At 46.0% G+C, this 20,484-nt stretch overlaps 1 protein-coding gene across 1 annotated transcript in view; it reads left to right on the top strand.

Moving 5' to 3' along the window:
* The first annotated feature begins 2,971 nt into the window (after positions 1–2,971).
* The window catches only part of ATP2A3 (ATPase sarcoplasmic/endoplasmic reticulum Ca2+ transporting 3), a 174,851-nt gene continuing 157,338 nt past the window's right edge, over positions 2,972–20,484 (top strand). The window contains exon 1 of the mRNA XM_066576944.1: positions 2,972–3,476. Within this exon, the coding sequence (XP_066433041.1) occupies positions 3,359–3,476 (118 nt within the window). The 5' untranslated portion in view covers positions 2,972–3,358. The remainder of the gene's footprint in view (positions 3,477–20,484) is intronic.

The following is a 20,484-nucleotide window of genomic DNA, read 5'->3' as shown; positions in this document are numbered from 1 at the left end:
GTTCCCTGCGGCCAGATTATCGCCGCGGGGAACGCAATGCAAACTTGTCCGTGGACAGGCAGCCTTACAGATGCAGCAATGTAATTTTGTTTTATTATTTAGATTTTTTAATTACAAATATGGCAAAAGGGTTTTTTTTTTAACTTTCATTTTTTTCCAATAATTAGTATAAATTTTTAAAATTACTTTATTATTTTTACTTTTTTGGGGGGATGGGGGAGGGACAACTTGCGATGCTTTGATCACTCCTACAGTATGATGTAATGCAATAGCATTACATCATGCTGCGATCGGGCAGGCAGTCTATCAAGCCACCCCACATGCATGGCTTGATGTGCATTCTGCCAAGACAGACCTGGGGCCTTTCAAAAAGCCTCCGCCCAGCATGACACCCGCACGGCTCCCCTCAATCTCATCACAGGGGACACCGTACGGCACCCCTGAATATCATTTAGCATTGTTATCTCCCCGTGCGTCAATGATTCAAAGAATAGTTGGGATTTACTCCTTGAGCGCTGGCTCCGATTGGCTGAGCCACGTGGTCGGGAACCAATCACAGGCAGAGCTTCCTGGAGGGGGTGGGGGATTTTCAAAGTCCTGACCAGGAAGCTCTGCAGAAGAACTTCAAGCAACTGCTGGGAAACTTCAGGAAAGACGCAAAGGGAAATGACATTTTTTTTCCCCACAAGAGCGATTTCTCACTTGACCAATAGTCCAAGATTGTGTGAAGTTCACACTAGCGTATGACATGTAATGTGCAGCATCCCGCACAGCGTATGGTCGGGCGCACCTCACTCTCAGCCATGTGAATACGGTCTGACAGTGAAATCTGCATCGTGTGAATACATCCTCATGGGGCATGTATAAGGCCGGCTTCACACGGGCGAGCTTTTTCCATTGCGAAACACACAAATCTCGCACAAATATGAACCCCATTGATGCGATACAGGAAAAAAACTGTAGCATGTTATATCTTTCGGTGTGCCCTTGCATCGCATCGTCCATTGCCTTCAATGGGGTTGGCAGCATTGCACCGTGGCGCACAAATCCGATGTCTCCCCATTGAAAACGATGGGAGACACTCCGCAATCCTCTGCCATGGCTGCCAGCTGTGGCGGAGCATCGCTTCTTCCCCGAAATGAACCGAGGCGGTCTTGATATAAAAACGCCTTGTATCTGCGGGGAAATCGCATATTGGCGAGTATGATATTGGACTGTGATTCACAACCCGATATCGCACTCACCTGTGTGAAGTTAGACTAATGCAGGAAACTTGAAGCTACAAAATATAGCACTCCAGCCGATACATATGGCATATATAGCATGCCCACCCTGCCATGGGGGAAAGATCTACCCCAGGGCATAACTGTGAAAGAAAGCCTCCTGCACACTGCAGGGCCAGATGCCGCATGCAGAATCCAGCTCTGGTAGCAGCAATGTCCGCGCGTCCCTGCCCCGCTGTCGTATTTTTTGTACTGTGGACGGACTTGGCGGCTCGCTGTCACACATGCGCAGTACACATTTTATTTTTATTATTTTTTTCCAGCGCCGTGGCTAGCGATGACACGGAATCTGCAAACTGTCCGCAATGCTCATTGTGATGGTCCATGGATCGGATGGCTTCCATTGACGTCCGTGCAGAATCTGCACAAAGATAGAGCATGCTGCGATTTTTCCTCCGCAAGCGGCAATCGCAGTCGATTTCCACTCGTGTGCAGGAGGCAGCGGATCTCTATAGTAAGTAATGGGCAGTATTTGTTGCGTATTCGCGGTGTGGATTCCGCAGCGAATATCCGCCCGTGAGCAGGAGCCCATATAACAGGGTCCCCAACTACCATTCAGAACACTGGTACCCCATTCCCAGGCAGAGGACCTTTCTCTGGTGCCTGTTCTGCCATCTTCCATAGCAGCTCGTCTGCAGCATTGTCCAAGGTGCACAGTGTGGCCCAGCATCTCTTTATGGTCCACTGCTAGTACCACTCTGTGTGGCTCCTGAAGTGTAGGGACTAGAGATGAGCGAACGTACTCGTTTCGAGTACTTACGCACCCGAGTACCGCCATTTTCGAGTACTTCAGTACTCGGGTGAAAAGATTCGGGGGGCGCCGGGGGGCGGGGAGAGGCGTGGCGGTGCGGGGGGTAGCAGTGGGAAACAGGGGGGAGCCCTCTCTCCCCCCCACTCCCCACTGCTACCCCCCGTGCCGCCACGGCGCCCCCCGAATTTTTTCGCCCGAGTACGGAAGTACTCGGAAATCGCGGTATTCGGGCGAAAAAGGGGCGTGGCCGAGCACGTTCGCTCATCTCTAGTAGGGACCCCATTGTGCTGCACCCCCTATCCTAGCACCTCTTCATGATCACTGCTAGTACTGCTGCTGCTGCGGGGCCCATGAAGTGTAACGGTCCCATTGTGCTGCACCCCATATCCCAGCATCTCTTCATGATCACTGCTAGTACTGCTGCTGTGGGGCCCCTGAAGTGTAAGGGCCCCACAGTGCTGCCCCCCATATCCCAGCACCTCTTCATGGTCCACTGCTAGTACCACTGTGTGTGGCCCCTGAAGTGTAAGGGCCCCATTGTGCTGCACCTCCTATCGCAGCACCTCTTTATGATCACTACTAGTACTGCTGCTGCTGCGGGGCCCATGAAGTGTAACGGTCCCATTATGCTGGCACCCCTATCCTAGCACCTCTTCATGATCACTGCTAGTACTGCTGCTGCGGGGCCCATGAAGTGTAAGGGCCCCACAGTGCTGCCCCCCTATCCCAGCACCCGAGCCGCAGTGTTAGCGCTCTGACTTGTCACAAGGTTGCTGCACTGACATATTTTCCATGACAAGACAACTGTCGGCGCGTTATCTGCTCTGCGGTTTCCCGCTTTAACCCCTTCATGGCTGCAGATGTAGCAGCAGAAGAGGAAGTGCAGCGGGGAGGGAGGCTGCCCATTTCTATACATGCCGGAGAGCACAGAGCGACTACCGGAGGCTCCATCTCCTACATGCTAATGTACAGCTCGGCGGAGGCCAATGGGTAGCGGCCCGGGCTGCGGCGGGGGCTGGCGCTATCTGGGGGCTGACAGCAGCCAATCAGGAGGCTGCAGGTAGCGCAGGATAAGTAAGTTAGCCCAGAACAGGAACTTTCAGTCAGTGGCAGAGCAGCCTCATCCATGGTGGCACCGGGCAGAGAGTAGTATGGCACAGTCAGCAGCGGAGGGCAGGAGGAGGGCAGTGTAGTCAGTGCAGAGGCGGGTCCACACAGCAGCTCACCTTACACCATAGGAAGACAAGGTGCACGGCCAGAGGGACACGGACCCCACTAGTGCAGAGCCTCAGCCTACACCCGCACGGAGGGGCACCACACCACCATGGACAGCGCGCACGCCAGACCCGTCGCCGAGGTGCTCCGACACTTCCAGGTGAACGAGAACTGCGGGCTCAGCACCGAGCATGTCCGGAGGAACCGGGACAAGTACGGACCGAACGGTGAGTAGTCCCCGCAGCATCCTCCTATGTCAGCGGGGTGCTGTCAGCCGGGCTAGCGGCACTTCTGTGTGTGCTGGGACTTGTAGTACTCACACGGGTGGGAGGCTGATGGCTTTCTCCGATCGTTTATATGAGACCTCACCCATGACTTCCGGTGCAGTATCTGCCCCCACACCTGTGCATGCTGCACAGCCGAAGTATAGGCGAGAGCAGGTGGCATCACATCTACCTGGTCAGATCACCCTAGCGGAGGGCAATTAGCAGACAGTATGCAGATCGATCTATCTGTCTCATATCCCTCCATCATATCCCCTGGTACAATAAGCTGACATCACCGATGTGACATGCACTAAATCCATCATTGTTACATCATGTATCTTCTGGTTCTCCACTCTCTGTAATTGTCCTGCCACACGTTTTCACTGTATATATGTAGAATGTCCATAAAGAACAGGTGTGACCAGTGCCAACTTGGCATGACAAGTTATGTAATACTCAGTGCGCCGTTTGCACAGTCCTGGCATGACTGGTCCTATACGGCGAGCTTCTGGTCTGTAATGAAGAGATGTTTTACCACTGAAACCAACTGCGCTTATAATTAGCTGAGGGTTCCTAAGCGGAAACGTCTCATGTTTGGTGTAGGTACGCCATTGTGCACTTGTTCCAAATGTCAACTTCAGCATCTTGACAGCATTTGATTTTTCTTGACTTTTTCCTAACACAAAGTATCTTTCTGTAACTTTGCATCAAAGTGTCACGTTTTCTTAAAAATGGATGAAAATGCATGTCTATGTCTAAAAGAATGACTCAAGCGGAGGCTGAAACAGACAACACCTCCTAAAAATAACAGTACAAGATGTACAGAGTTCATACATGCCACATACATCTACATGCACACCTACACATCATCACTAAACCTAAGATCTTCATGACCCGGATCCCAGTAAAGCTTTGGGTTGTAGAATAGGAGCAAGGGGGTGATTACATGTGCAAGTGTTCATCTTGTCACTCCTAAAGAAGAAACATAAAGACCCTCCCAAATGTGACAGCCACTGGGTAAATATCCTCAGCGATGGTTAAAGGGGGTGATAACATGCGCAAAAGTTCCTACATCCCATCCTTGGCTCCCTATAGGCTTGTATAAGGTGGAAGAAGACAGTAACAAGTTCTGATCTTTGTTCCTGATGGCACTCGCACCCAAATATCGCACCTGTAGCATTGTCATCCCTGGCATTTAAAGGGTTAACAGTTTTGACAATACAGTCCAGATCTGACTTCCAGAGACACTATATTGATCTTGAGATTGAAGGAGGTGCAGTGCTGTGACTCCCTTCAAAGTTCAAGAGAACGCGTCATCAGAAAATGACCTATTATATAAATCACGTTTTTCTGATAAACATATTTTTAAATAATTTTTGGTCATTTTTTATTTTTTTTGTTTACAATCTATATTTCTTTAAAAAAAAAATCCTAAAATCCTGCATTTGTAGCACTGACCACAGAGCCTAATACTAGTCTGTCACGTCCTGATCTATAAAGAAGGCTTTGCAGCAGTCATCTTGGGCCGATCTCACACGAATGGCCCGGATTCAGCATGGGGGAGCCTGCGGCAGAATCCCGCTCTGACCCCCTCCCCCGTCTACCTTCTTTTTCTATATTGCGGACGACTGCAGATGCTCACTGTAGGTCATGTGCAGTATAAAGTTGTTTTTTTTAATTTGTTTTTCCCGTGCCGTCACTAGGCGATGACGCTGGTACCTGCGGCCTATCCACAGTGTCAGTTGCAGATAGGCTGCGGGTAGGATGGCTTCCATTGACTTCAATGGGCACTGTCCGTACGGATTACACACAAAAATAGTATAGAGAATCCAAGAGCAGCATACGTGGTGCAAACTTTAGCATCTTGTCTGACGCATCTTTATTTCTCCCCAACACACATAACACAACGTTTCAACCTTATAAAAAGGTCTTCATCAGGCTAAAAATAGAACATGCACAAAAATAGAACATGCTGCGATGTTAAATCTACTCACAGAAATCGCAATCACTATCCGCTCATCTGAGCGGATATGCAAATGTTTTATTTTTTCCATTGGTGCGGAATACTGCGGATCGTCCGCACAGGTGGCAATCGCGGATTCCGCAATTGAAATCCCATCGTGTGAGACTGGCCTCACTTACATCACAGGCAGGATTACACTGAAAGGTGACATCTCTCTGTAGATAACATGGTAGACATCATTCACAAGAGGTAAAAAAATGGAGAATGTTTCACTATCTGGTTTTAATTAATGCAAAAAAACTTTGGCGATTTAGTCCCTTTAAATGAAGCAGTGTTGCAGTTCGCTATACCGTGTATGGCCAGAAGCTTGGTGTCCTGTGGCTGATCCTGGGAGAGGTGGGATTAACGGTGTGTGGACCAGTAAGTACACTGCTCAGCTCTCCCTGGATAGCCTATCAGACAGAGGGGTATTGTTACATGTCAGAGGTTTTATAAAATGAGTTGCCTAGAATATAGACCAGGTGAATGGTATTTGCATCTCTTGCTGTAATGTATAAGAAGTAAATGAGGCGGCCCCTGAGTCACTGTACTGCATAGTTTATAACCAAGTCCATTACCTGTTTCATGTTATAACTCAGATCTACTTCCAGACTTCATGGCATACCAGCAGGTGCAGTAATGTGTCAAATAAGCAAATTGCTCAACTTCATTTCTATGGCCGTGGGAGGTTGAATTTTGTTCTACATGTGTTCCGATCCTTAAAATGGTTTTCCAGGGAAATAGCATCATCCGCAGTATAGGTCATTAATACTATTTCTCTGGACATTGTAGTTGATCAGCTGGGGTTGCCTCTCTGGACCGGGTCAGATCGGGCACTCTCAGTCAGTCCGATTTTAATGAGAACCATACCTGCAATTACAAGGGCCAGCCGCTACACAGCGTGTGTTGCAGCACCAACAGTGGGCACCCATTCAGCCAATCTGGCGGGGTTCCGAGCGGCGGATTCCACTCGATCAAGTATTAATAACCTGTCCTGAAAATAGCTTTTTAACAGTATTTACATGGAAAACCCACTTTAAGCTAAAGAAACACAGAAGGTGTATTCCAGGACTTTTATTTTTTTGATCAGCCCAGACCCACCACTTGAATCCCTGCCAATCAGCTGATTCCCGGGGCCGCTGTCACTGCAGTTAGTTCAAGAAGCATGAAGCACTGATCATAGCGCAGTGGGCCGGGTTGGTACTGCATGCAACTCCCATTGAATTTAGTGGTAGCTGTGCCTGCAATAACAACCTGGGGTGCTGCAGTCAGTACTTTCTGCTTCTTTTGCTGAACACAGTAACTGTTGCCTCAGAAATCAGCTGATCAGCGGAGATCCGAGTAGTGGATCCCTGTCGGCCATCAATAGAAAAAATAAATATCCCAGAATCCCCTTTTAATATGATGATTACAACATTTTCAGGGAAGCGTTTAGAAATGCTATCAGAGCTATAATTATTGCAACACCTTTTATGAATTGTGTGCGTGTGATAAGAAAGTGCTAAAGACTTCTAGTATTTCTTGTCTCAAAAAGTATTGTTCCTTTTTTCAATATACACTCCCTAGTAATTATTAGGAAATTATAGTACCAGTGTTACTGGTGGCACAATGCGCGACACAGCTCTGCTACATTCACGCCACACAAACAGCTCTGCTACATGCACGTCACACACAGCTCTGCTACATGCACGTCGCACACACACGCAGCTCTGCTACGTTGCTTTCACATGAGCTGCACGTGATTTACGAACTTCAGCAGCTCGCTGAGGTGAAATCGTGGCTTGTCGCTGTACAATATATGCTGCATTAGCTTTAGGGCGGCGTTGGCCCCTCTGTGGTGACATGTTTGTGCGACAGCAAAGGTTTGTTACAACACTAGACAACGGTTCATGATTAGATGAAGGCTGGGCTGGTGTTGGCAGCATTAGCACTTGAGATGATATGATATTATGTTCAGGAGATGTAAAGATAGCAGTGAAGGACTATGCTTCAATGTTGGTCAATATGCACCGCCAGCTATGCATGAGGTGTCCTTTATTGGAGTCTTCACACAGGTGTCCAAATGTCTCATAAGCAGGTACAAACTTCCAGACTGAGTACTGCTGAATCCATAGCAACTGAGGCCGCAGGGGTTTGTGGGGAATGTAGTCTGCTCATAATTCCTCATTCAGTGCAGAAGGATGATAAAGGATCTGTGATGTCACCATCATTTGATCAGGGGGCAGAGCTAAGAGTCGGTAACTGACATCACAGGTGCTGTCAAGCTCTTCATGTAACTAGCACATCACACACACACAGATTGACAGACAAGTGGTCGTTAGCACTTGATTATCAAAAAAACAAAACCCCTCCCATCAAAGGAGTTGTTGGATTCTAATGAAACGTTCTATGTGTGATTGTAACACTGATATAAGTGATTACAATATCTGAGCAAAAGGATCATTTATTGTGGAAAACTGAACACTTGAAGGGAGGATCTAGTACCCTGTTGTACCACCGGTATTCTTGTATCTTGTCACCACTGGAAGTGTGGGTGGTGACAAGATACAGCCTGTTTGACAGGCAGACCACTCCCCCCTCTCAGGTCCTGCCACTCAGTAACAGCGCCTTACTCTGCGCTCCAGCGGCTTTCCTGGCCCGAACTCCCTGCACAGTAAGCTGCAGACCCGGACAGTGAGGGACTGGCAACAGCAGAGCAGCTTCCCCGGCGGCCTGCCTGGATGCACTGCCCAGCGGCAGGGGACAGGAACGGAGCGGCGGCATAGCATTCTCCCCGGTGGCCTCCCTGCACTCTGCAGCGGCGCCGGACACTCGGGGAGCAGCGGCGGCAGAGATCCTTCCCCGGCGGACTCCCTGCACTCTGTAGCACCTCCGGACATTCAGGGAGTGGTAGCGGCAAAGTGGCTTTCCCGGCGGACTCCCTGCAGTGGCCAGCGGCGGGGGACCTGCGGCGGCACCAGCATAGCGCTGGCTAACAGTGAGTCACGGAAGGAGGAAGGGGGACGCGGAGGCTGCAGGGCAGCAGGGACACTGCATAAAAAGTGTGGGGGTAGCTGGGTGACGGTGTGGCTGGCATGGAGGGTTAGGGTGAGGGTTAGTTTCAGTGTTGGGGTTAATACTAAAACCACCCATAAGCCTAACCCTCCATTCCAGCATTAACTAAATCCCCACGCTGCTAGGACCTTCAAGGCTTGACCCTATCAGCAGCTAGGGGTGTGACAGGGGTGTTCCTCCTTTCAAACCCGTAGCTTCCGGTGGCGTCAAGATACAATAATACCTGTACCACTTGTAGCTTGGATACAAGATGTGATACGGGTGGGCATGGAGGCATACAGTATCCTGCAGCATATCGGCCCACATTTGCTGTAACTGAGCTTATAGATCATACAAACTCGTAAGCTGTCAGAGTTATTGTCCCAGATGGTCCCATACATGTTCTATTGGTGAGAAGTCTGACGACCGGGCAGCCACAGAAGTGTGACAATGTTGTGGAGACATTCCTGTGACCCCCTTGTGTGTGTGGCCAAGCATTATCCTGCTGAAAAATACCTCTTGGAAACCGCCATGTGAGGAACACATGTGGCTGCAGGATGTCCTGAACATATCGCTGAGCTGTCATTGTCCCTCGTACCACTACTAGGGGTGACCGACTGTCCCATGTGATGCCCCCTAGACCATCAACAGCAGTGGGGGCAGTGTGCCCCTCCACAGCAAAGGCGGGATTGAAGCGTTCACCCCTAGGTCTCCAGACACAAAGACCGCCATCATCAGTGCCCAAACTAAACCTGGATTAGTCGGAGAAGACAACCCGGTTCCACTCCGTGGCAGTCAAGTTTCATCATTCATAACAACACTGCAAACGGAGGCGATGATTGGTGGATGTCAAAGGTTGTATACATAATGGGCGCCTGTGAAACCAAATGTCTTGCAGTCAAGTTCTCACAGACATGGGGGTGTAACGGTGGTGCCACCTGATGCAAGGTGTTCCATAGAAAACAATGAGCAACACCTGCAGATCCAGAGGATCGCAACTGTACTGAAGTGATGGGAGGTGCTTTTGGCACAAGAACGCCTTGCATCCACAGGGACATCCTACGATATCGCGCTTGGCCGTGTGTAGGAAGCCTTCAGACGAACAGAATATTTTCACAAGATGCTCTGAAAGATGCACCTTAATCTGCAGAATTCCATTCCAATACTCTCATATGGATTTTGGTGCAGAATTTTCCAGATCTTTCAGTGTGTCTTGTGGAAGTAGTCCCCTCGTCGGAGAGCTCTGTCCAGGATTAAAATAACTTAGCTGCTTTTGGCTAGAGTTGAGTGCCACACCTGTTCCCAGTTTGTATTTAGTATTGCAGTTTAGCAACATTCACTTTAATGGAACATAGCTGCAATACCGGACACAACCAATAGACAGGTGTGGCACTGTTTTTGGAAGAATGTAGCTATTTTTTTTATTTTTTTTTAAACCACGTGCAAATTGCATGTCCTTTTTATGTTCATTATGAATTGCACAATATTTCCTATTAACAGCTTCTGCAAAAAAAGCATACTACTTTCTCCAGCTGACGTGCACCATGAGAGTTTGAGAAGTAAAGTGTTGCTAAGGAAGGTGGGGGTGGACAGTGCTGCCATTAAAGGAGTTGTCCACAATTAGAAAATCAAAATACTGTTTTTAGAAGAAAACAACCATAGCGCCAGACGCAGAAAGGAATGGGACCTAAACAATTACAGCATGGTGTTGCTCCATGTTGATGGGAAAAAGATTGCTTCTTGAAAAGTAAATATTACTTTCCTAGGAACATCCAATTACTGGTACCTATTATAACTCTAGACAATGTAGAGTTATTATTTAGCTCTCTATATTACTCATTGCATGGCTGGGTATTGTTGCAAACGAGCTTTGGGTGCCATTAGCTCCTTAAGGGCTCGTTCACACCGACAGAATTATTCTGCCAGGATGCATGCCTAATAGTGATGAGCGAGCATATTCGCTAAGGGCAATTGCTCGAGCGAGCATTGCCCTTAGCGAGTACCTGCCCGCTCTAGAGATAAAGTTCGGGTGCTGGCGGCGGCCAGGGAGCTGCGGGGAGGAACGGAAGGGAGATCCCTCTCTCCCCCCTGCTTGACTGCCGCAACTCACCGCTCCCCCGCGCTGGCACACGAACCTTGTCTCTCGAGCGGCCAGGTACTCGCTAAGGGCAATGCTCGCTCAAGCAATTGCCCTTAACAAGTATACTCGCTCATCTCTAATGCCTAAACCTGGATCTTGATGCAGAATAAAAACCATTTCCAATTCTGCATTAAAATCTACACATTCCCATTGTGGATTGTGGTGCAGAGTTTTCTTCAGGACTACAAATTCCATTGTGTTCTGGAAAAACCGTTTCCCCCATGTGAAAGAGCCCTAAGGATGGTTTCGCGTGTAGCATGACACTTTTAATGGTGCATTTGCTCAGTTTTTGTTTTTTGCAAGACAAAAATGCAGTAGCCTGATGTTCGCCGATTCCTGAAATGCATTACAAACCGTGCAGGGATTTTTGTGATTTTTTTTTTTTTATTTTTTTATTTTTATTTTTTTCTTGTGTGTTTTTTGGCTTAGTGACCCAGGCTCTAGGTTTGGCATTTTTAATGCTGGTGTTCTTGTGTAAGCTTCTCTATAGAATATGGAAAATGTCAGAAAATATGGACTTACTAAAATGTGAATGGAAAAAAAATGCCCCAAAACGCCTATTTAAAAGAAAACAAAAAGAAACCGCAAAAAAATGCACGTGCAAGTTAAAGGTTCTAGCTTTTTTTCACATGCCTTTTTCGGAAATTTGTCTGTTAGGGAAGTAGCGATCCTCCGCTGTGGCTTTTAGCTGCAGCGGAGGATCACAGAGTGTTTCCCATTGTTTTCAAGCATCACACTCGTGAGCACCTTGATGCTTTGCCAGCCGTATGGAAAACAATGGGCGATGCTTTCTGAGGGAACGCCCAATGGTAGGACGGGCCACGATGTGGGAAAAAGTCGCTTATGTGTATGACCCCATTAAAAAGAATGGGGTTTTTATTTGTGCATCTTGGAACACACAAAGCTCGTGTGATTTTCTCATCCATGTGAAAGTGGACTGAGGGACCTTTCACATGGGACAGAATTATCTGCAGGACGCAGATTTTGTTGTGGTTTCCACATCAGAATGCCTTTTGAGGAACGTTTATTTACACAGACTTTAATTGTGGAATGACATCTCCTGTATGTTAGAAATCTGCAGTAACAATTTCGCAAGACATCCAGAAGGTTTCTTCCGCACGGGCGTCAGCGATATCTCAGCAAGAAAAGCGCAGCCATATCGCATCTGTGTTCTCTGCAATATTGAAATCGCGATTTTTGTGTCACTGCAAAGTTGTGTGACTTTGTAGCACTATTTTGCTGGGATTTTCAGCGGTGGGGGTGTGTGCTTGAAATAAAAGCCCTACTCCAAAAATAATCCCAGGCTGCATTAAAATAAAAAAAAAAGAAAATGCATCACCTAACAGCCGCTATCAGGTCCGTCGCATATCTCCTCTTCAGCTCCGGCAGGCTTGCTTGTTATTTTTAGCAAGCGCTCCCTGGCTTGGAGTTTCAAAATCCCCACCTCCAGGAAGCACTGGCTATGATGGTCCTCGAGGACCGTATCTCAGCCAATCAGAACCAGTGCTCGATGAACCAATCAGAGCCATTCAATGCAGTGCAGATTTTAACAAGTGTGGAATTCAAGCCCCATAGGGATAACCTTGTGATGTAGAAGTGTCCGTACAGAATAATTCCATCTCTGTGTGAAAGGTCCCAAAGGGTGCTTACACATGGGGTGTATATGCTGTCAAACCTCTGCAGAATTTACTCTAAACTACAAGCCATGTAGACCAGATTTTAAAAAATTTCAGCCAGGAGCAAATAAAAAACTTAGCAGCATATTTGAAATGTGTCAATTTTTGCTGCGGATTTCAAGCTTTCAAATGCAGAGGTTGAAACCTGCAGCAAAATCTGCACCATTCAGGTGTGGATTGGCACCTGCTGATTTGCTGCCGTTCCCCCCCCCCCCCCCCAACTGTTTAAGGGCTAAAACACATTGCCGTGGGCACAACTACGCTCGGCAGTACGGAGCATAGCTGCGCCTGAACAAGGGAGATCTTCTCTCTCTCACCTGCAGCTTAAACTCCGTGCCAGAGTGCAGAAGTTTGAAAGAACAGGTGGGAAGATGGCGGCCTCCCGATCTTCCCCACACAATGCAGGGAAGATGGGGCATGTCCTATATTTTTTTCGGCCGTACAAATCACGTTCGAGAAAGCCCTGCAGTGAAAACAAAACCACTGAAACCCTAAAAAAAGTGGTTTTGTTTTTCCCTTTATTCCCTAAAAGTGCCATAGTGAATATGCCCCTGTGAGGGCAGACTACAACTCTGAGGGCTCCTTTACACGCACTTTTTTCCTGTGTTATCAAGCGTGAAAAAAATGCATACACTTACCGTACTGGCATTTTAGAAATAAATGTTTGATGTCATAATTTACTCATCGCCCTCTTGTACATGCCTTTATTCTGGCTATTTTGAGGTCCTATAGAGAACTGTACCAGTAAAACCCCATACATTGAGTATGCCATGCTTTGATTTAAAAAACACCGTAATCCGGTGTATGTAGACGTTACAATATTTCATCATAGACTTAAAATTTACGTCTAGTCAGGGTTTGTCTTTGTTTTTGCCATCTAACACACTTTACAACACTGTGTGAAAAAGCTCTAACGACAAGGTACAGGAACTGAGCTGGTTAATGTTATACGGAAACAGTACTATTTATGCATACAGTTTTGCCCTTTTCAGTAAATTTGTTATTACTCTCCTTATGCTTTATGCAGATTGGCATTTTTGAGCATGTTCTACCAGGTGCTTACTCCTCAGATTCTCAGTCCTTTGCCAGTTTTTGAGAGGATGTATGACATGTTCTCATGTGTTCAGCAGGTCCCTGAGATACTAATTATATTTTGGGCATTCAGTATAATCAAATGAAAAAGTTATTTTTTCACATTCAGAAGCTTCTTGGGCAGTCCATAAAATAGGCTACTTTTTTCAGTGTCCGTGAAAAAAAAAATGGAAGCCCCGTTTTTTTTTGTTGTTTTTTTTATGCTGGTAGTACTTGACCGATTAATATGATTGTAATTATCATCATCTTACAGCTCACAGTCAATGCTAGTAATTAGTTCATATTCGTATCTGACCTATAAACATTTATTGCTTAGAATCTTTAGATTTAATTATCATTTTCCAATGGCTATATAAATAAATGTCAGTTGTCAGTCATTTCTGCATAGGTTGCCCAGAAAAATATAAAATTATGGTTGGCTAGCCTGAAAGGAACATCTAAACTATTGATAGCTACAGGTTACAACCACAGGCTTGCTACTATAAAGCTGGGTGTACAACACCAGAGAGGTTCGGCCACAATCGCGTCTGACAGCACTCTGAGACCTGTCCTATCCGTTTGCTGTCCGATTTACATGGACGCCGCGTATAGACATGCATTAGCATTACCTATTTCTCATCCATGATACGAATAGGAATAGGACATGCAATTAGTTATGTCACACAGACCAAAAATGGCAATCCGCAAAGCCCCATAGGCTCTAATAGAGCATGTGCTGCCTGAGAATTAACACAGACAGCACACGGCCCCAAGTACGATAGTGTGCCGGATGCCTAAAACATGTGAAATGCACTCATTGTCAAGAAAATGACAAAAAAGTTGTTGGAATTGAAGTAAACTTTCTATGTGTGATTGTAACGTTGAGATAAGTAAGGCTGACTGCATACGACTGGGTGGGATTCTGCATGCGGGAGCCCAAAGCGGAATGCGACCCTGTGCCCAGCCGGCATCCGCATGTACCCGCCTTTTCTGTATCTTCTCTGTACTGCGGATAGTCCGCACAGCTCGTGGTCGGACATGCGCAGTACAGATTTTTTTTAACCCCCCCCCCTCCCTGCTTTTCCCGCGTCATCTACTCACACCCCAACTCTAATCATTTGTATATCTGCCTGAGATGTAACTGCATGCCAGGTTTTACAGCAAAATGACAACTCCTCCTAGGTGCTTGTTTTTATTTTCTCTTACAGAGTGTAGCTGCTTAGCTCTTTGCTGTTCTTATTATAGTCTACTGATTTCCTTTAATCCTTTTCCATGTTTGTGTAACCCCGTTGTTTCCTGCTTAACATGTAATGTGGACATTTGTTATAACGTATCAAGTCCTAAGTGCTTAGTCTTAGAACATCTATATCTGCACTTGACTTCATTCTCTCTCTAGCCATCCACCCTCAATAGCTGTTGAGCATATGTCTTATAGCTAGTTCTCCAAACCTCCTCTATACACTGAGTCAAGAATACATGTTCTTAATGGGAAGAGAGGAATAAACTGCAACTACATACCTCTGGTGATGGTGTACTTCTCTTAAAAACACAGGGATTGGTAATGTTGAAATCCAGAAATCCAACATGCCCAATGCTGGTTTCCCTCTGTCTAGTGACTGGGAAGAGTCAGGAGCCCCCCCCTTCCCCTCTCAAAACATCTAAGATGGCCCTCCCCTCCCCCTTAAATTAAATGTGTACGACGACTTATCGCTCACAATTGGTCCAAACAATGACTTTTGAGCGATAGCCGTTGCGTGTAAATGTGTGCCCATCGTGCACTTACCATGCACTCTTCGTCCATCGCTAAGTTCAGCTCAACATAAAAGCCGTCAGCCCTGATAAGAGGGACTGCATGTCGTGTTCTCAGCGGGTAGCACTGATAGCATTGTATGAATTTAATTGATTTTCTGTTTTATTCACTAATATTTTATGTATATTTGTAAAAATCCCAATAATACCACATCAGCTGCCTTACCAGGATTCAAGTCATAAATAAGGTCCTCAGAGAAGCCAAAGAAATGACAGATAAGTATTTAAAGCATTCTTGTGCAGCTGTTAAGCTAATGTGATGCCTGCTATCTAATCAGATTTGCATTGCATTAACTCTTAGGTCCTTGACATTTCTATTCGCATGCATTGAATACAGGCCAACATGACAAGCTCATTATAACTGATCTTCAAGCTAACCACATACACAAGTTAGGGTCCATTTAGACGAGACGAATGGACACTCGTTCCCGCATACACTCACTCCCGTGCTGTTACATGGGAGCTAGTATCGCTGGCTCACTCACAGAGCGGCCAGCAGGGGGGCGGGGCAGCTGCTGAAGATTTCTCTCCTCGTTCTCCCTCCATTGAGATAACACAGCGGCCGTACACTACTGAACAGCTACTGTTTACACTGAAAGATCATCTCATCGTCCATCGTTTATGCAGCATAAACGATGGATGATGAGCTGAACGATGATCATTCAGTATTGAACGGCCGCTATGTTAGGTCAAATGAGAGAGGGGCGTGGGAGAGCGAGAAGTGAAATCTCCAGCCTCCCCGCTGTGAGCCAGCGATACTAGCTCCCGTGCAGAAGCACGAGTATGTGCGGGGACGAGTGTCGAGCATCGTTTACCTAGCATTCATTCCGTCTAAATGGGCCTTTAGATGTTGTCCAAACTCATTCGGTCAACAGACGATTTTACCTGACACCCCAATATACCTGTACGCTCAGCTTTAAAGCCCCAACCCTTGGCCTACTTAAAGAGCAATGCTCAGCTCTCCTGACATATCTGTTTTATCAAATAATTGAGTTTCTCAAGATAACAATTCTGGAGCATCTTTTGTTTTAAAAACTGAGTTCTTGCTTGTACATGTTGCAAACGAGCTGTAGTATTGTTATGTGGATTACTGCAATTTTCCGTGTTACATATGTACTTGTGAAACCGTAATTAGTGGTTACCGAAGCTTAGCCGCAACAGGTATAGATGCCCTGTCTTTATCAGTACTGTTTTGATGTGTCAGTGTGTCAGTGTGTGTAGGGGTACTCCCAATGGACAAGGCTAATGGAACACCTAGTTGTCAAAATACTATACAGTCCATTTTTAAATCAGTTTACTAATTCCCCCCCCCCCCCCCCATTTAGTATGTAATAGTGATCGGTAGTGGTGCTGATGCTTTATGTCTCCACCAGAATAATGGGTGGAGACCTGGTTTGGCAGTCCTTACTTGAAGGAAACGCCCCCAGCGGCTGATTGGCTGCCGCAGACATGCCCTTCTGAGCTCGACCTCCTGCCTCATCCTCCCAGCCCCCACGCACGCAGCTGGAAGTGAGGCCGGCCCTGAAGATGCGACCGTTACTGATGCTTGCCGGTCACCAGCTCCTGCACCAACCCCCCTCTGCCGACGCACCATGGACGGTGACAACGGTCCCCTCTGCAACGGCTGCAGGGGGAACCATAGCAGAGGCCAGGTATGAGCGTTTCTCTTCCCAAGTGCTGACCCTTGAAATAAGCCTCATTTGCCACTTCTCTGCTCAAGACACCAATTTATCCAAATCTGTTTGTTAACATAATACTGTCCTCTTATACTAAACCACGTACAGTAATTAATATCAACACAAAAGAGGGCTTCATACTGACCCCAGCTGTTCCCTAGTAGTTACGGTAACCCAAACTCAGTATGTTACATTAATTACTACAATCTCTTTTCTATCAAAGTAATCTACAATTAAAGATTTTAACTCAAATTTCAATCAGGACTTTATTGCCAATTTTTTTCATTCTTTCTTTACGCAGCTTTGATTTTCCCTTCTATGTAATGTATCGGGAATGGCTACGATGTTGCTTATCAGTATTGATAACAGCTTTGTATAAAAAGTCTGCCATTCTTAGCTCTTCAGATGTTCCTCGCTGGATCTACCTGCCATATGCCCAGTTCTGTAAAAACAACACAATTTGTTTACAGTGTTGTCTGGGCACGCTACAGTACTATGACATGCTGATATCCTGCATTTCCTGTTTGTGCTGCATGCTCAGAATCCCATATCATTTCCATAGACCTTATTTTATTTTCTGAGGTTCCTTTTTTTTCTTTACAGACTGCAACCTATGTCACTTGGCTGCTTTGCATCTGCTAATTTCCTTATAAACAAAAAAAGATCATATTTGGCTTAAAAACCTGCTCCTTATTTGAAATGCAAATGAAGCTTTGGTATATTTATTATCTATTATACTGTGTGTACAATTTACTTTGGAAATGACTACTTTTTGTAAGGGCCTATTCACACAAGCATAATAGACAACATGTGTTGTCCATGTGTCCAACAGACTTCACACAGATAGTACGCAGACCTAAAGTAATCAATAGGGCTAGTCACACATCCATTTTTGCACATTGACCAGTGATCCAGGTGGAAAAGAGATACTGTTTGCGTATACATAGACGTATAGCATGCTGCCAGCATACATAGACACATTTTAAAGTTTTCTGGGACTTAAAAGAAAAAGTTTAAAGGGTGGAGAGCCGCTGGGATAGGCGAATATTCAGTTTGTATTAATTTTAAGCCCTTTTAACTTTATTTTTAAGTCCTGAAAAACCTCTTTAGGCTGGGTTTCCACAGGGCGTATTTCTGGCAGAAATCTCGTGGTTTGGCCACAGCGAAAAAACGCGAGATTTCCGCCAGGAAAGCGCTGCTTCAAAACCCGCGGCACTTAGCCACAGGTTTTGGAGCGGTTAGACTGCAAGCTTTTCTGTTGCGAACAGCGCTCGCATAGAGAAGAGCGCGGCCGCAACAGGAAAAAAAAGAATGGACATGCTGCGGCTTCTGCCGGCTTTGCCGCGACTGATTCGCCGACCCGTGTGGACTAGATTTCTGAAAAATCTCATCCACATGACTGGCCAATACCAGGATTACCGGCCGCAGGCAGATTTGCGACGGCGAAATTTAGGACAGAATTTCCGCGGCAAATCCGTCCTGTGTGAACCCAGCCTTAAGGCCTCATGCACATGGGCTCGCACAGATTCCGCTGCTGAATCCCGCAGTGGAATCAGCCCGTGCCTGCAGACATGGGCATAAAATACAGTTTCTAACCACTCTGGATCCAGCGCTGGTCTCCTCCGCTGTGGTCAGATCTTCTTTCTTCAGCACGGCATATGTGCCCGGGTCGCGCCACAGGAAAGTAGAGCATGCTTCGATTTCTTTTCACAAGTGCGATTTACACGCCGGGAAAAAATATATCACATCCGCATGCTTTTAGCTGCTCTGCGGGCACCCATGTCTGTCTACGGGCAACATCATTTGCGGATCTCCCACGCTGCGGGTTCCGCAAATCAAATCCGCCCGTGTGCATGAGGCCTAATACAAATGTACACAAACAAGTACAGATTTACACATATACACATTTTACCAATACATAGATGAACTTTTGCTTCTATATATTTAACGTACGTACACACACAAACACATGTTTACACTCACAGGGTACATACTTAGCGAACCACCAGCGGAGTCCACTGAGAGGAGGACCACGGCTAGCAGCTGGAGCCGAGATGCACACATTTTATTTTGCATATATTTTATATACAGATGTGTCCGCCATTAAAGGGGGTTTCTAATTTATTTAAATTTTTTAAATCCCGCCGCCCTAAGCAATAATTTTGTAATTTACTCACCATGGAACCATGTCATGTGATTCATTATGTCACCAGGTTTTCTTGGCCCCATTGTAATCCCTTAAAACTATCACTTGGACTTCTGATGTAGAGACTCTGGCCTATATTACGGGATGCCATTGATGATGGCCAGTTTAGGAACTCTTGTAGCCGCAGCAATGTCAGCAAAGAGCAGCCAGAAGACTGGAGCATGCACAGGAGGGCAGTGGGTCAGCGGAGAGTGAGTTTTGCTTTTTTTTCTTTTGATTTCTTTTCCTGCTCACGGCCGCCAATGTTTCTTTTTTATTGGAATACCCCTTTGGTTGAATTTCATTAAGGAATCCAATTTTTTAGGATACAGACTCAATACATTCCTGCACTGTCAAATAAAAATGTACACGTTAATCATGTAATTTTTATGTTTACTTGGGAGCCCATGGGCAGCCGTTGGCAGATAGATAGCATCTGTTTGAGGCATCTCTCACAGCCATACACTAACCTCATCCTGGGCTATTTTGAGAAAAAAGAGAAGTTGATGGATGACAGGTGTATTTTAATATCCTCTATATATGCTATATTACCATAAGAGTGTAAGCATGTTGAATTAATTTGTTGAATATCGATTCCCAAAACCATGGGTGTTAAAATGGAATTGGTTCCACTTCTGCAGCCTCTACTCTTTTGGGAAGGCTTTCCACAATGTTTTGGATTGTATCTGTGGAAATATCTGCTCATTCAACCAAAAGAATATGTGAGGTTAAGAACAGATGCTCAACAGGATGGTGTAGCTTGCGCCTCACATTTTATTTCATCCCAAAGGTGTTCAGTGGAGGCGAAGTAAGGGCGCTCTCTGCGTAGGTCACTTAAGTTCTTTCACGACAAGCTCTTCAAATTCTGTCTGTATGGACCTTGTTTTGTATACAGGGACACAATCTTGCTGGAACAGGAACGTGGTTTCCCCAAACTGTTGCCACAAAGTTGTAAGCCTACTATTGTCTACAGTGTCTATGTATACTGTAGTATTAACATTACCCTTTACTGGCAACAAGAGGCATAGCTCAAGCCCTGAAAAACAGCTCCAAGCCGTTATGACTTCTTGGATGAATCTTACAGTAGCTACTATGTAATGTTCTTCAGGCATCCACCAAACCCAGCGCGGATTCCGCTGCGTGAAGATAGGCGCCAATATAGGCATATAACTATATACATTAAAGCATCTTTCTGCTAGAATGTTTGGCAGTTTACCTGCTACTTCTGATTGACCCATAATGACTATGACTTCCATAGCAGATGCATGAATTACCATGCCTAGACATCTGTCCCTGCTCCCTCACCATGAAACTTCATTGTTCATTTTCTACGCTTTGTGTCTGCTTGGAAATAAAATGTTTAAAGTTTGTCCTGCT

This window comes from Eleutherodactylus coqui, chromosome 1, assembly GCF_035609145.1.
Source record: "Eleutherodactylus coqui strain aEleCoq1 chromosome 1, aEleCoq1.hap1, whole genome shotgun sequence".
NCBI classification, from domain to species: Eukaryota; Metazoa; Chordata; class Amphibia; order Anura; family Eleutherodactylidae; genus Eleutherodactylus; species Eleutherodactylus coqui.
The sequence above is the reverse complement of the archived record's forward strand: the minus strand, read 5'-3'. Positions and strand labels throughout refer to the sequence as shown.